The sequence below is a fragment of the Rhinatrema bivittatum genome, chromosome 6 (genome assembly GCF_901001135.1).
Source record: "Rhinatrema bivittatum chromosome 6, aRhiBiv1.1, whole genome shotgun sequence".
Taxonomy (NCBI): domain Eukaryota; kingdom Metazoa; phylum Chordata; class Amphibia; order Gymnophiona; family Rhinatrematidae; genus Rhinatrema; species Rhinatrema bivittatum.
In genome coordinates, this window is record NC_042620.1 from 35,686,885 (window position 1) to 35,703,527 (window position 16,643).

Genomic DNA, 16,643 nt, shown 5'->3' on the forward strand with positions numbered 1-16,643 from the left:
GATCAGCATGGCTGAAGACTAGGCCCAGCGGGGCCTCAGGAGTAGAGTTGCTACAGAGGAGCCCATCCCACCACGGCCGGAAGACTAGGCTCACCAGTGTTTAAAGAGGGGCATGGCCACAACCGGAAGAATAGACCAAAGGGAGGCCTGAGAGTGACAGCTTGTGTATGTGAATGAGAGCCTATGTGCATGGGCGTGTTAGAGTAAGAGAGAGCCTGCATTGGTGTTTGAGAGAGAGCGTGTGTGAGTGCATGTCAGCTTGTATGCATGTGTATGGGAGGGGAGTGCATGTGAGAGCCTTTATGCACGTGTGAATGCCTGGTAGAGAAAAGGGGTGTATAACAGCCTGAATGTATGTGAGTGTGTATAAGAGCTTGTAAGCATGTGTGACTGCATGTGAGCCTGTGGGGGGGGGGGGGGGGGGGATGTGAGAGCATTGGTGTGTGTATGAGAGAGGAAGTATGTAAGTGTGTGTCTGTGAAAGAGAGAGAATAAAATTTGTGAAGTCCCCAACTGTACAACAATCTCAGGTGACTGGAAATCAAAAGATTCCAGGTAGGGAGAGCAGGGAACGTTTTTATTCATTTTAGTTTTAGGTGGTGTTTGACTATTTTGAAATATTCTTTTGATTTTTAAAACCTTTTTGAAAATGTTAGTTTAATTCTTGAATGATCTGTTTGTCAGCTGTTTTGAAATATTCTATTAGTATAGTTTTACTATTATGATATTTCTTGATTTTATTATTATTTTATGAGCAGTGATGTTTGTTGCACTGCATACAGAGTCTGGCTTCTTGTGGTTACTAGATCAGTGTTTGTCTGCCCTTTTCTAATTCTATTTTATGGTATCTTTATTCTGTATTTTGTGAGAGCCAGTCTCTGTGCGACTGTGGTGAGATATTCTGCTGGCATGTAATTTCTGTTTATTGATCTATAGCAGCCTGGCTTGTTCTGTTTTCCTAATAGGAGGTATTTTGGTGTTTTAGGACCTGGCATAATATTTGCAGTGTTGCTTTTTCATAGGTAGGATTATTACTGTTTGAGTGTTATCAGTTAGTGCTGTTCTGGTATGGGAGTTTTACTATATTGTAACTGTAATTCAATGTATTCATGTCTTTCTGAAGGCCAAGCCCACATCAAATACACTTTACAATAGGCCTAATACCATATAGGTTCTAAGTGTCTTTAGGCAGGGTTTTCTAGTTGGCACCACAGCAATGCATGTAAAAATATATATGTTGTGATATTTTTTACCTCAGAAGATGATGAATGTCCTTTCTCATGCAGAATTTTTGTGTGTGTGGTGTGTGGCTCTAAGGTTTGCCTAGGGCACCTAATAGCCTTGCACTGACCTGGAGAGAGTGCGCCACACCTCTGGGAACCCTGACCCCTGCTTTCCCCCTTCCACAGAATTTCAAATCACCAAGGCAGGGGGAGCACCATCTTATCCCTCGCCTCAGGCAGCAGATTCCCTTGAGGAGCCAGCCCTGCTGTGTATCCTCAGTACTCAAAAACCTTGAACTTGCTGACTTCCATCGAAGGATAAGAGCTGAACTGAGCATGATAGTGTCCCGTCAGATGGGTCAGCACGTTAAGAGGAAGACCTGGCCTGTATGTGAAACGTACATGTGATGCTTATGCTTTTGCCCTTGCAGGAGAGGAGACTGCATATGTATGTTGTGTACTGCCAAAATAAGCCTCGCTCGGAGTACGTGGTGGCGGAGTACGATGCCTATTTTGAGGTAAGCTGTCGCAACATAAAGCCGGAATATCACGGCAGACCAGACTCCTCCTACAAAAATTTTTTTTAAAAGTCATCGCTACCTAAGATTACCTCGTCTTAAATTCCCCACACCCAAGAAAAAATCCCCAGAAATATTGAGCAAATCATTGACCTCATGCTGAAGCTCCAAGCTTATCAATGGGCTTTGCTGAAATAAAAAAACCAGCTAGCAAGCTGTGGCTATTATCTGTTTTACTGGACTCACCTAAGATGTCTGTGTGTCATAGGGCCAGTGTGTAGAGGAGCGGATGACCATTCAGCCCACAGGACCTTTACTAAAGGGTTTCCTGTAAAACTGTTCAGACCGTCCGCTGACGATGTTGAGATGCATTCTGTAACTAGAAAAGTCTTGGGGATGGGGGGGTGGATTCTTTTTTTTGGGGGGGGGGGGGGGGGGTTGCACAGTTTATATTCCACTTACTGAGTATTTTGTGAGCCCACAAATTTCCTTTAATAAACATTTCTCTAATCTGGTCCATTTGTCTTTGGCTGTAGTCTTGTCAGCAGCCAGGATTACAGTCTTGAAAGCAGTTATTTGCTTAATCCTTCTATGTGAGCTGGGCCCCCTCACTGCAGGCGCTGCCATTAAACTTGCTGCTTTGTGGAGGACGGATTAAATACTCTTCTCTGCCTGGGTTCGTGCACGAGGCCAGCCACGCGCAGCCCCTTTTGGGCTTCCAGCTCGGTCAGACCCAGTCTCCCCATTCGCGGCTCCCCCTTTGCGGCAACTGTGCTCAGCTGGGGGCTATGGCTCGCTTGGGACACCAGTAACACTCGCATGCTAGTTCCAGGCAGCAGGTGTCGCCATCGAGCAATGGCTGAGGTGCCCCGCCCCCCCCCCCCCCCCCCGGCCAGGGCTGTGAGTGCTGCCTCTGCAGCATCCCCGGCTGGTGTGGGGAATGAAAGCCAAGCTTAGCAATCAAACTGAGGGTCTTCCACGTGGCAGAGATGTGACGCTTGCTGCTGAGATACCAGGCCGGCTAGCCCCCCCCCCCCTTTTTTTTTTTAAATTGTAATAATTGAATTAAAACTGTAGACACACTTTTTTCTCTCATTTAGTTTTATCCTGCCATCTTTGCCACTTGGCGTTTCGGAAAGGTCAGTGAGAGCCAGGAGGGAAAATGGAATGCAAAGTATTTCAGAAAAAATACAGATTGCTTGGGTCATATCCTTCAGATCCCTTGAATTAACAAAGACCATATTCTTCTTTTTACACATCTAGGTTTTGGGGAGTGTCAGTCTATTATTACAGCAAAACTTGAAGTCCAGCAACAATTTTCCCCCTAGTTTCCTGGTTTACTCCTACAACATCCCATCCCATAGGTTTACTTCTCTCCAGGTCCACAGATTGTTGAGACTCTCTCTCCTTTTTGTGTTTTTAGGATGTGAAGCAGGAAATCAATTCAAGACTAACGATCAGTGACTTTCTAATTAAACCAATTCAGAGAATAACAAAATACCAGCTGCTGCTCAAGGTGAGTGAATTTTCATCTCCACTCATTCTCCCCTTTACGAGGAGCTGTATGGTAGTTGGGTTGGGTCTCCCTAGCTTCATTTGCCCTGTGTCCCCTTTGAAAGCCCATCCATCTGACCCTGTTTTTCCACCACCCCCAACACTGCAGTCTTCTTCCCTGAATAGGACTCAGGCATTTGGGGCTGCAGAGGTCCTCTACAGTCCCTCTGCTTACCTCAAGCCACTGTAAAAGGACAGATTTCCAAAGGCAAATGGGTGGGCACACGCTTATCCCCCCATGGCCTTGCCTGGAGCATGGCCACAGATGTCCACGATTTTAATGAGCCGGTCTGTGCTGTATCAGTCTCCCATCGGATGTTTGGCAGCAAAACAGCATGTTTTACACAGGAAGATACTAACAGATGCACAGATACTGAATGAGAGGACCCTATAGTGCGTACAGCCCCTACGTTTTCAGAGCGCGGCATCAAGGGTCCTGTGCACTATGCACAAGAGCATAATGAATGGTGGATCCTCTGTTAGTAAAATGTCCTTTGGGAATTATTTTCTAGCACTTACAATGGTACCTTAACCCAGCAACCAGCCTTCATGACAAGCAGACATCCATTTTTACTCCATATTTATCTTTGCGTGGCTTCTCTCGCATTCTCTTACGCTCAGGTATCAGATTGTAGAAGCGGCCTGCTTGTTAAAGGCCCTGATTGCATCTCATTTCACGTGACCCTTCCTGACATTCCGCACTGGGTCCAACACGTCACCATGTTGCTAGAAGAAACGCGCCACTAGTCATGACTTGAGGGCCATCCTCTTGCGTTTCCTTACCTTGGCACTGCTGAACACTCTGCCACGTGCATGTCATGGAAGAAATGGGATTGGATGTGCTCGGGGAGCAATTTTCAAGCTGCCCGCATCATTGCGAAGAACATGCACGCTGTTCGCTCGTGGCCTTTTGCATCAGCTTTCAAAGGGGGGGACGTGCACGAGGACTTTCACTGTGAAAGCTGCTGCGGACGCATGCACCTGCTTTTTTTTCTTTTCTTGCATGGGTAGAATTTTGCCTAAAAACTACATGCACGAATTTGAAAAAGCCATCTATGGGGGTACTCTGCTCTGTGCGTGTGTTGCACACGCTCTCCATGCTATACACACCCCCTCTTCTCATTGCAGCTAAAAGTCTGCGGATTTATGCTTTTTACCTGTGGAAATGGCTTTGAATAATGCCTTCCCCATGCCTATTTTGGGCTGGGGATGGGGGAGCAGGGCAGAAAAACACACAATGGTATAAATTTAAGAGCCAAATTGAGCAACTGCAGGGGGCGTCTGTCACTCTTCTGCAGCAAGTAATTGTGCTCCCCTCTCTACCACCATGCAATAGTCCGGAAAAGAGCAGTGCTTCGGGACCAAGACATCTCTGCTTCCCTGTGGATAAGTTCAAGGTGATGCATATAGGGAAAAATAGCCCATGCTATAATTACACAATGTTGGGTTCCATATTAGGTGCTACAACCCAAGAATGAGATCTAGGTGTCATAGTGGATAACACATTGAATTCGTCGGTTCAGTGTGCTGCGGCAGTCAAAAAAGCAAACAGAATGTTGGGAATTATTAGAAAGGGAATGGTGAATAAAACGGAAAATGTCATAATGCCTCTGTATCGCTCCATGGTGAGACCGCACCTTGAATACTGTGTACAATTCTGGTCGCCGCATCTCAAAAAAGATATAGTTGCGATGGAGAAGGTACAGACAAGGGCTACCAAAATGATAAGAGGAATGGAAGAGCTCCCCTATGAAGAAAGACTAAAGAGGTTAGGACTTTTCAGCTTGGAGAAGAAACGGCTGAGGGGTGGGATATGATAGAGGTGTTTAAAATCATGAGAGGTCTAGAACGGGTAGATGTGAATCAGTTATTTACTCTTTCGGATAGTAGAAAGACTAGGGGGCACTCCATGAAGTTAGCATGGGGCACATTTAAAACTAATCAGAGAAAGTTCTTTTTTACTCAACGCACAATTAAACTCTGGAATTTGTTGCCAGAGGATGTGGTTAGTGCAGTTAGTATAGCTGTGTTTAAAAAAGGATTGGATAAGTTCTTGGAGGAGAAGTCCATTACCTGCTATTAAGTTCACTGTGGGGCGGATTTTAAAAGGAGCGCGAATAGCCTACTTTTGTTTGCGCTCCAGGCGCAAACAAAAGTACGCTGGATTTTAGTAGATACGCGCGGAGCCGCGTGTATCTGCTAAAAACCTGGATCAGCGCGCGCAAGGCTATGGATTTTGTATAGCCGGCGCGCGCCAAGCCGCGCAGCCTACCCCCGTTCCCTCCAAGGCCGCTTCGAAATCGGAGCGGCCTTGGAGGGAATCCTCTAACGCCCTCCCCTCACCTTCTCCTCCCTTCCTCTACCTAACCCACCCGCCCGGCCCTGTCTAAACCCCCCCCCTTACCTTTGTCGGGGGATTTACGCCTCCCAGAGGGAGGCGTAAATCCCCGCGCGCCAGCGGGCCTCTTGCCCGCAGGGCTGCGACCTGGGGGCGGGTACGGAGGGCGCGGCCACGCCCCCGGACCGCCCCGGGCCGTAGCCACGCCCCCGTACCCGCCCCCAAAACGCTGCCGACACGCCCCCCTCGGAGAACCCCGGGACTTACGCGAGTCCCGGGGCTCTGCGCGCGCCGGTAGGCCTATGTAAAATAGGCTTCCCGGCGCGCAGGGCCTTGCTCGCCTAAATCCGCCCGGTTTTGGGCGGATTTAGGCGAGCAGGGCTCTTAAAATCCGCCCCTTAGAGAATAGCCACTGCCATTAGCAATGGTAACATGGAATAGACTTAGTTTTTGGGTACTTGCCAGGTTCTTATGGCCTGGATTGGCCACTGTTGGAAACAGGATGCTGGGCTTGATGGACCCTTGGTCTGACCCAGTATGGCATTTTCTTATGTTCTTAAGTGGGATGGTGAAAGACCAGCCAGTGTCCTAGATTTCTGGGCACAGATCGAGTTCCTTTTGTTTGGGTTGGTCGGTTTTTAATAAACTGTGTTTTTTATTTTGGACCCCCAGTGTGTTAGCCACATGTAATTTGTGAGCTGTGATGATGAGATCTGTCTCTCCCTTTTTAGGATTTCCTGAAATACAGTGAGAAGGCCGGACTGGAATGCTCAGACATAGAGGTAAGTTTGTTGATTGCATTTGATATATCACATAGTTTCTGTATACAATCCAACGGCAAATTATAAAATACATAATTGCATAAAACAAGATACGAATTAGGTAAAATCAAGGGTTAATAATCCAGATTCAAACAGGAAAGGGTAAAACCCTTGAAAATCAGTCAGGATTGATGATCTTAAGAGCAGCTAATTTTTCAAAGCCACAGCGAAATCCTTTCATAGGGGTGAAGATACACTACTCTCTGCTATTTAGCAGGAAAAGACAAATTGCATCTTTTTATATTTTTTCTGACTCTCATCTAGGTAAACCTCATTTGTATTATCACAGTCCTTGGTTCTTCACGCAATAATTGAAAACTGTTTAATTCAGAGAGGCCCAAATCCTAACCAGATTAAGACCTGGTCTTCAGTGACGCTGAAATCGTTGGTACAGGGAACAGCTCCTGAACTCTGTTTTGACTGTCAAAATGAAGACCGTGCCAAGGCTTGTGCTAGTGTCTGCTTCAACCAAGAGAAATCTGAAGATCTGGGTTCCAGTCCCATCTCTGCCACTCACTTTGCCAGCTAATAGCTTTTTAAGCCGTCTGTGCTTAGACTTGTGACTGTGTGTCCGTGACTCTAAACACTAGGGTATAATGGCACAATTATGTCATAATTCATTTACCTTCTTACTGCTGCAATTAGTAAAGGTTATTTCCTTGTACGTACCCGGATCATTCCAGAAAGTGGGTTGAGCCTCCTGTCCAGCAGATGGAGACAGAGAAAAACTGAAGAGGTATCCTATATGAGGACAGTGCTCACCCTGCGACCCTCTGTATTTCTCTGTCTCCAGCAGATGCGTTAGCAGAACCTGCGGTTCCCCTTTTCTAGACAGCTTTTCACTTGGAAAAGTTTTTTTTTTTTTCCTTCATTCTGTCTTAGCAATCAAGTAAGTATTTCTAATTCTATCAAGTGTTTAAAAAAATAAAACGATGTCTGGACTACTTCATTTCTGTATTGCTCTTAAGGGGCAGCTTGCTGCTCCTTGCTCTTAGTTGGGCCTAGGGGGGTTTTGTCCCTTGATTTCTCAGCCTAGGACCCTTCCCGGTGACCTGCCTGGCTTGGGGTAACACTGGTGGTCCAGTCCCTCTCCCTCTCAGACCTTGGAGAAGTGGAATGCCTCCAATCTGTTGACAGATGCCTAATTCCTCTGTTCCTTTTCAATTACAAAAAAAAGGCAAAGTCAGCCTGCAAGCAGCAGGGCTGCTGACCCTCTCAGGGGGAAGGAGCGGGTGTTTGTTTTTTCCTCACCGCTCGCAGCCAGGCACACGTTCACTTGCCATTCTCAAGTCGGCAGGACACCCCCCCCCCCTTTCAGTATGCCTCGTCTGCTGTGCATAGCCTGCGGGGATCCTGCTTTGAGGCTCTCCCGCGAGGGCGTCTGTTCACGCGGCTTACCCAGCGGGGAAGGACCCTCTCTGCCAGAGACATCAGCTGTTCGTCCTAGACTCTGCAAGCTCGCGGCATGGCCTGCCCCGTTCCTGCAAATCGCGGGAATGGCGGCCATCTTGGCTACACACCATGGTGCTGAATCTCTGCTGGATGGGGGAGGGGAGCCATTTTTCCCACGCACTCCGCCTAATTTAAGCCCTGGCATCTCCGGGACATCAGCTCTGACTCTCAGCCTGCTGACCCCCGATCCCAGGGAAAGCCATGGGGTATTTTTCAACTGAACTTGTTCTACTTATGCACAATACTTATGTGGCTAGTTTCTTACAGCTGGATGCTCCCCCCATAGACCCATCTCCTGCATGGATACTGGTAGGGTCCCCTCCGGCAAAGGTCCCTAAGACATCGGCAGATCAGGGATCCACAATCCCTGTCCCTCAAGGGGCAAATCTGGTCCAGGTTGTGCCGGGGGTGCCAGATCCTCCGGATCCCCCTTCTCTGCCACTTCAGTTGCCGGACCTGGATCCAGATGTGGACGGTCGCTCTCAGAGCACCCTGATCCCGCCGGTGGACAGAGACGATCCTCGCATGCTGCGTCTTTTCCAGTGGGAGGACCTGGATCCCCTTATACCTTTTTGTTTGGCCGAGATGGGTATCGCTGCCCCTCAGGAAGAGACAGCACGAGTGCTCCGATATCTAGCAAGATAGATCTCGTCCTGGCTGGCCTGAGAGCACCTCCACGCACCTTCCCTTTTCATCCGATGCTCATGCAGCTCCTGCTACAGGAATGGGAAGCGCCTGAGGCCGGGTTACGCATGGGCAGGGCTATGGACAAGCTCTATCCCCTCCCCGATCAGTGTCTCGACATGTTAAAAATCCCTAAAGTCGATACCTCCGTCTCCGCTGTTACTAAGAGGCCTACCATTCCGGTAGTGGGAGCAACCGCCTTGAAAGACCTTCAGGACCGCAAGTTGGAGGTTTACCTTAAACAAATATTTGAGATGTTGGCGCTCAGGGTCCAGGTGAAAGTCTGTAGCAGTCTCATGCAGCGGGCAAGCCTTTGGTGGGTTCAACAACTGCTCAGCATCCAGGACATCCTGTCTGCAGAGGCAGAAAGGCTTGAAGCTGCGGTTACCTACGGGGCGAATGCCCTCTATGATCTTCTGCGGGTGCAGGCCAGAGCCATGGTAGCGGTGGTTTCGGCCAGGCGTCTCCTCTGGCTTCGAAATTGGGCAGCGCATTCCCCTTCTAAATCGCAACTAGGCACTTTCCCATTCAAGGGTAAGTTGCTTTTCGATGAGGACCTGGAACAGCTTATTAAATCTTTAGGGGAAAATAAGATTCATAAGCTGCCGGAGGACCACCCTAAACAGTCTTAAGTCCTTCTTTCCTTTGCGCTCTCATTTCCGAGGGCAGCGCAGGTACAGTAAGCTGCAGGGGGCTCCTCAAAGGACTACCTCCTCTAGATCTCAGACAAGGTCTCATTCCTTTCGTGGCCGGCATCCATTCTGAGATGGACATCCTCAAGGTTCCACCATGAAGCCCTCCCAATGAGATGCGGCCAACCCATTCCTCCGTTCCCAACTTAGGTGGACTTCTGTCCCTCTTTCTTGAGGAATGGTTCAAAATCACTTCTGATCACTGGTCCTCAAGGTGATTGAAAATGGCTACACTTTAGAATTTGCTTGGGATCTCCCAGACCGCTACTTAATCTCTCCTTGCGGGAATCGGAAGCGTCCAGAGGTGTGCCAGACTCTCAACAGGCTACAGGAGCCTGGGGGCCATTGTTCTGGTCCCTCTGGAAGAACAAGGGTCTGGCCAATATTCCATCTACTTTGCCGTTCCCAAAAAGGACGGCTCCTTTTGACCAATCCTGGACCTCAAGAGAGTCAACAAAGCACTCAAGGTTACCCCATTTCCGGATTGAGACCCTGAGGGCGGTCATAGCAGCGGATCACTCGGGCGAATTCCTGGCCCCTCTCGATCTGACTGAGGCCTACTTTCATATACCAATCCGTCAGGACCACCAGAAGTATCTCCGCTTCAACATTCTGGGGCACCACTTCCAATTTCGGGCACTTCCCTTTGGGCTGGCCACTGCCCCTCGCACATTCACCAAGGGTCATGGTAGTAGTGGCAGCATTCCTCCGGAAGGAGGGAGTTCTTGTCCATCCTTACCTGGACAACTGGCTCATTCGAGCGAAGTCTGAAATACTCTGCTAGTCGGCAATCAACCATGTGTTGTCGGTCCTCACTTCCCTCTGATGGATTGTCAATTACCCCAAAAGCCACCTCATGCCCTCTCAAGTCCTAGAATTATTGGGAGCACGCTTCGACACCAGCACGGGCAAGGTTTTGCTTCCCGAGGATCGGGCACTAAAGCTCATGAAACAAGTTCAACGCTTGTTATCTCTTCCGATTCCCATGGCCTGGGACTATCTTCAGGTTCTGGGCTCTATGGCTTCCACTATAGATTTTGTCCCTTAGGCTTTTGCGCATATGCAGCCTTTGCAGAAAGCGTTGCTGTCCTCTACTGCTCACCTGGCTAAAGGAATGCCCCTGGAAACGCCTCAGTGGATTATCATCACGACGGATGCCAGCCTATCTGGCTAGGGAGCGGTGTGTCAGAATCAGTCTACCCAGGATCAGTGGTCTCCCATCCAAGCCCGCTGACACATCAATCATCTGGAGGCACGAGCGGTGCGCTTGGCTTTCAAGTTTTTTCTGCTCTTGCTCCATCACAAGGATGTGTGAGCTCTTTCAGACAACGCCACCACGGTGGCCTACATCAATTGCCAGGGAGGCACCAGGAGTCGTCTGGTGGCCCTGGAAGCCAGCAAGCTGTTTTCTTGGGCGGAACGCCATCTGGGCCATCTGGCGGCCTCCCACATTGCGGGGAAGGAGAATGTTCAAGCAGACTAAGTCGTCAGCACCTTGACCCCGGCGAGTGGGAATTGTCCACGGCGATGGACATTGTCGTGCGCCGGTGGGGAATTCCTCACTTAGACCTCATGGCCACCCTCAAGATTGTGAAGACTCCCAGGTTCTTCAGCCGCAGACGGGAGCCCTGCTCGGAAGGGGTGGATGCCCTAGTGCTACCCTGATCCCGTGACATTCTCCTATACGTGTTCCCACCCTGGCCTCTAGTGGGGAAAGTACTCAGACAAATAGAGCTTCACAAAGGGCTGGTCATTCTCGTGGCACCAGAATGGCCCCGAAGACCATGGTTCACAGATCTGGTGAACCTGGCAACGGAGGGACCTCATCTTGGTCATCTTCCAAATCTACTACGGCAGGGTCCCATATTTTCAATCAGGCAGATCGCTTCTGTCTAGCGGCCTGGCTTTTGAGAGGCACAGACTGAAAAAGTAAGGTTATAAAGAGGAGGCTATTTCCACCTTATTGCACGCGCGCAAGCCATCCACTTCCCTTGCTTACGTCAGGGTATGGAAAGTGTTTGAGACGATGTGTGCTGATTCAGGTGTGCCGGCGTGCAAGGCCTCAGTGTCCCAGGTCCTAGCCTTCCTTCAAAATGGCTTTTCCAAAGGTTTGTCTTTCAGATCCCTGTGGGTCCAAGTCTTGGCTCTCTGTTCTCTCCTGGGGCGGGTCAATGGTTACGCCGTTGCAGCTCATCCGGATGTCATGCGGTTTCTCAAGGGGGCTAAGCATTTGAACCCACCTGTCTGGGCTTAGTGTCAGTCGTGGAGCCTTAACCTGGTACTTCGTGTCCTCTGTGGGGTGCCTTTCGAGCCCCTCCGTCGGGCCGCGCTTAAAGACCTGACTCTTAAGACTCTCTTTCTGGTCGCTATTTTCCTCGGCCAGGAGAGTGTCCGAGCTCCAAGCCCTATCTTGTAGGGAGCTGTTCCTTTGTTTTTTGGAGTCCAGGGTCTCCCTTAAGGCAGTTCCATCTTTCTTGCCAAAGGTTATATCCTCTCCCGTTTTTTCTCCCGATGACATTGCACACACACCTGGCGGATACCTAAAGCACCTCGATGTCAAAAGGGTTCTACTTCAATACTTAGAGGTTACAAATGACTTTCGGATCTCTGATCATCTTTGCTTTTGGAGTGGTCCCAACAAGGGAAACAAGGCTTCTAAGTCTATCATCACTCGCTGGCTAAAGGAGGCGATTGCGTCAGCTTACATCTGTCGGGGCTGGCCGGTTCCGGAGGTTTAAAAGCCCATTCGTTGTGATCACAGGCTACCTCCTGGGTGGAGAGCCAGTTGGTCTCACCACAGGAAATATGCAGAGCAGCTACCTGGACGTCTCTTCATACCTTTGCTTGTCGTCATCGCCTCGATGTTCAGGCACCACTTTTTGGTTCTTTCGGCAGACAGGTGCTTCGAGCGGACTATCTCTGTCCCACCCTACTTAGGGAAGCTTTGGTACATCCCACTGTCTGGACTGATCCGGGTACGTACAGGGAAAGGAAAATGTGCTTCTTACTGACTAATTTTCGTTCCTGTAGTACCATAGATCAGTCCAGACTGATCCCTGTCTGTATATCTCCACTCGAAGTTATTTCATTCACAGATTTAAGACCGGCGACTTCATTTCACGCTTTATGGCACCGGAAGTATCTATTTTCAAATATATGTATATGAGCAGTTCTTATTTGAGCAGTACCTGAATGGTTTATTTCTAAATTTTGAATTTTCAATGTTAACGTTACAGTTCTTACTTCTTGCTTTTCCTCTGGTTTTTCGGTTCTCTGCTTTGATATGCTTATACTGAAGGGTCGCAGGGTGGAGCACTATCCTCATATAGGATACCTCTTCAATTTTTCTCTGTCTCCATCTGCTGGACAAGAGGCTCAACCCTCTGTCTGGACTTATCCGTCGTACTACAGGAATGAAAATTAGCCGGTAAGAACCAATTTTCCTTTAAGTGACTCCTTTGCTTTAAATTTTCACTCTTTTGACACCTGTTTTTCATCTTCCTGGTACTGGAAAACGTAAGCTGCGCGACCCACAGTGAGAGCCGCGCCAGCACGGGTCTTGTGTTCCATGCAGCGCGTCTCAGAATTATTTTAGTCAGTGTTCAGGTGGCATCTGTTTTCCCATAGTGCAAATGTGAAGTTTACACCGGTTTTGCATGTCTAATGTTGATTGTTTCAGGTGAAAGCACTGGCGACCTTTTTATTTGAGGTTTTCATTTGCAAATTCACTTTCTCTAAACTACTCACTTTTGGTTTTGTTTTGTTTTTTTTGTTTTAACAGAAAGCGGTGGAGTTAATGTGCCTTGTACCAAAACGTTGCAATGACATGATGAACCTGGGACGCCTCCAGGGCTTTGAGGTAACGCATACCGGCCCCCGGGGAAGTACCTGGGATATTTCCCACTTTGCTGTAATTGCTTGAGATGGTCTTGATGGAGGTAGTACTGCGGCAGAATACAACTTTCTTTTTCCCCTCTCGTCAGTTTTTGGGTTTTTTTTGCCTAGCTGCAGGAAGTTCTTCTCTTCTTCATAAGAACATAAGAAATTGCCATGCTGGGTCAGACCAAGGGTCCATCAAGCCCAGCATCCTGTTTCCAACAGAGGCCAATCCAGGCCATAAGAACCTGGCAATTACCCAAACACTAAGAAGAACCCATGCTACTGATGCAATTAATAGCAGTGGCTATTCCCTAAGTAAATTTGATTAATAGCCGTTAATGGACTTCTCCTCCAAGAACTTATCCAAACCTTTTTTGAACCCAGCTACACTAACTGCACTAACCACATCCTCTGGCAACAAATTCCAGAGCTTTGTTGTGCGTGAGTGAAAAATAATTTTCTCCGATTAGTCTTAAATGCGCTACTTGCTAACTTCATGGATACTTGCTAGATACCAGAGTCAGAAAACCAAAAGGCGCATGTGGTGAGCCAAGGGCGTGTATTCAGTTGGACTTCGGGGTGAAAATGACTTTGACATTCTTTCTCAGTCACCTGGAAGCATCCTCCTTAGAACCTGTGCCTGTTTCAGTAGGAGGAGAGAGCCAGGATCCTGCAAAAAGGCATCATAAATGTGGTGAACTGGACCGCAGATTGAGGGGAGGTTGCTGGAAAGCATAGAAGATCATTAGCTTACTGCATCCAGAGTCTTAAAAAAAAAAAAATAATTTTGAATCTGGGCATTATATCCAGCACACAGTTTCTTACTCTTACGTGTATCTTTACTTGTTGTAAATGAACAATATGCAAGTAAATTTTACATGTGTAAGTTGGGATTTTGTAACATGCATGCGGCAATGAAATAACCAATTTTACTAATTAGTCTACCAGTTTGCCCAGTCGATCTGCAGCTCATGAAGACCTTCCTGCTTAATCAGCCTGAAGTCTACTAATTTCACCCAGGCCCCCTATCCAGTTATGGTTTTCACTTCTAAGATGTTTATGATCATTTACTCCAGATATAGAGCAGGTATAAATGTATGCGAATAATCTACCAAACTTGCACGTGTAAATTGCTTAGAAAAAAAGCAACTTACTCATGTAAATTTTGGCCCCTCCCCAGAACACTCCTGGCTCGCCCCTTTTTCACACTCAAATTTACATGTGTAAAAAAAAAAAAAAGTTGGGGTATTGTTAGGAGGGTGTGGCAGTGACCGCCCGCTGCTTTGATTTCTGGTGCGACTGAGTGCCTGCCAGTAATTTTAAGTTGAGGCACCGCTGCATCCTCGGGGCTGCACCCGTCACAGTAACATTTCTCCGTATACCTAGAAACTGAGATGGGGACCTCGAGGTCCATCTCGTCTGCCCAGCTCCAGTGCTGTAGATCCCAGGTGGACCTCCAGCTGTCTCCTCCTCTCTTCTCGGCCAGGAGTCGTCTGCGCTTATCCCATTACCGCCTTGAATTCCTCTTCCGTTCCTGCAGCCATCGCCTCTTCTGTGAAGAAATATTTTCTGATGCTGCTCCTAAGGCTACTCCAATGCAGCCTGGTATCCTAACCTCTTGTTCTAGAGCATTCTTTGCTTATTGCGCTTTGACGCTTCTGAGATATTTAGATGTCTCCATCATATACTCCCCCCCCCCCCCCCCCCCCCCCCCAATACCTCCTTTCCTCTGGAGCATGAAAATTTGACATTAGCTCTCGTTTCATGGGACTTTTAGACTATACCAGCTAGAGGGCTTTCTCTGCTTCGGAAGCCATGGCCTCTGAGCTTTGATACTAGTTTCCAGGTTTCTGGGTTATGTTTGTTTCTCAAGGACCAAGCACTATTTCCCTGCAGCACAGCGCAGCAGTGGTGTACTCTTGTGTTCGGATGCCCCCAACGACGAAAATAAATGCGGTTTAAACAACTTTAACGAACAGCATGCGTGTCTGTGCCATAACGAGGAATATCAGACTGAGAACCGGCCCTGATTTGGATCTTTCTGTGACCCTACCCACCAGATTGAAAATCTTTTTACACAAGTTTAAATTTGTAGCTTTATCAAAATTCTTTGAAATCCATTTCCTCAGTTCTAAGGTATCTGGGTTCCCTCCCTTCCTCAACCTCCTTGTAATTAAAACAAATAAATAATAATTAAATTCTGGATGGGACAAAGCACGCTGGAAAGTAATTAAATGCAAGAAGCACTGATGAGAGGTCCTTGCCAGTCAGCAGTGTTCACCATTCATTGATAAGGTGAGATGGGCACAACCTAAATTATTTGCTGTCTTTCACCTCCTGCTCGCCTCTCCTCCCTTATAAGCGTTTGCTTGTGCCATTGTTCAAAAAAGAATGCATTTTGGCTTTTTATTGTTTTGGGGTTTTTTTTTTCAATTATAGCAAAGAAAACAGGGGCTGTGCTTCTTATATTCTAGTCCAGGCACAGTCTATAGTGAATTTTCTTCAAAGATTTTTAATCTGATAATGTTGAGAGATGATGTTCACGACCCCGACACGAAACAGTGTTTCGCGAGAAGCTTGCGTCGGGAAGGGCTTAACATCTGTCAAACAGTGAGAAGGTTACCAAGATCAAGAACCCGGACATAATTTTAATACAGCAGAAACAAAGGCAGGTTACCCTTAACAGCATAGCAATTTTAACACAGAAGAGGAGCGGACAGCGAGGCTCTATACGACTGAGCGAGAACAACAAAATACATAACTTCAACTTGGCGCCACAGTGAGTCACATGACCATCGTAAGCCAGTCAAAAGAGAGATGAAAAAGTATGGAAGTAAGGGCCCGGAAGAGAGGCTTTTCACATCGCTTACAGACTAAAAATATAAAAATAAAGGTAAAGATAACAGTGGCACATGACAATCAAGTGGCTTATCTATACCTTTATTTTTATATTTTTAGTCTGTAAGCGATGTAAAAAGCCTCTTTTTCGGGTCCTTAGATCCATACTTTTTCATCTGTCTGTTTTGATTGTCATGTGAACATGACAATGTTGGCGCCTGTGGCGCCAAATTGGCGCCTGTGGCGCCAATTTGGAGTTGTTTGTTTTGTCATGTTCACTCAGTATAGAGCCTCGCTGTCCCCTTCCTCTTCTGTGTTAAAATTGCTATTCTGTTAAGGGTAAGCTGCCTTTTACTTTTCCTGTAGTTTAAAATTTTGACATAATCTTGCATATATCGGGGACATATACATATATTGATGGGTTCCTATCAGCAGGTAATAAGATATGATATGATTTCGAATTTCTCCTTTTATTTTCCCTAGATATCCTCCCCTCAGTATTTCCAATGTAAAGCAGCTTAATGTTTTTCCTTTCTATCCATGTATTAAGATTTTATATATGGAAGAAGTTCGTTCATGGAAATGTTACATTTCTCTTTTGAAAAAGTGTATTTCTGTATTTCCTTACAAGTATTTCTTTGTTA

The 16,643-nt window shown here is 47.3% G+C and overlaps 1 protein-coding gene across 6 annotated transcripts in view; it reads left to right on the forward strand.

The window, feature by feature from the left end:
- KALRN (kalirin RhoGEF kinase) overlaps window positions 1-16,643 on the forward strand; it is a 1,195,491-nt gene that overhangs the window by 1,095,016 nt on the left and 83,832 nt on the right. For all 6 annotated transcript variants that reach the window (XM_029605245.1, XM_029605240.1, XM_029605241.1 and 3 more), the window contains 4 exons: window positions 1,655-1,741; window positions 3,165-3,257; window positions 6,365-6,415; window positions 13,064-13,141. In XM_029605245.1, coding sequence (XP_029461105.1) covers window positions 1,655-1,741; window positions 3,165-3,257; window positions 6,365-6,415; window positions 13,064-13,141 — 309 coding nt within the window. The remainder of the gene's footprint in view (window positions 1-1,654; window positions 1,742-3,164; window positions 3,258-6,364; window positions 6,416-13,063; window positions 13,142-16,643) is intronic.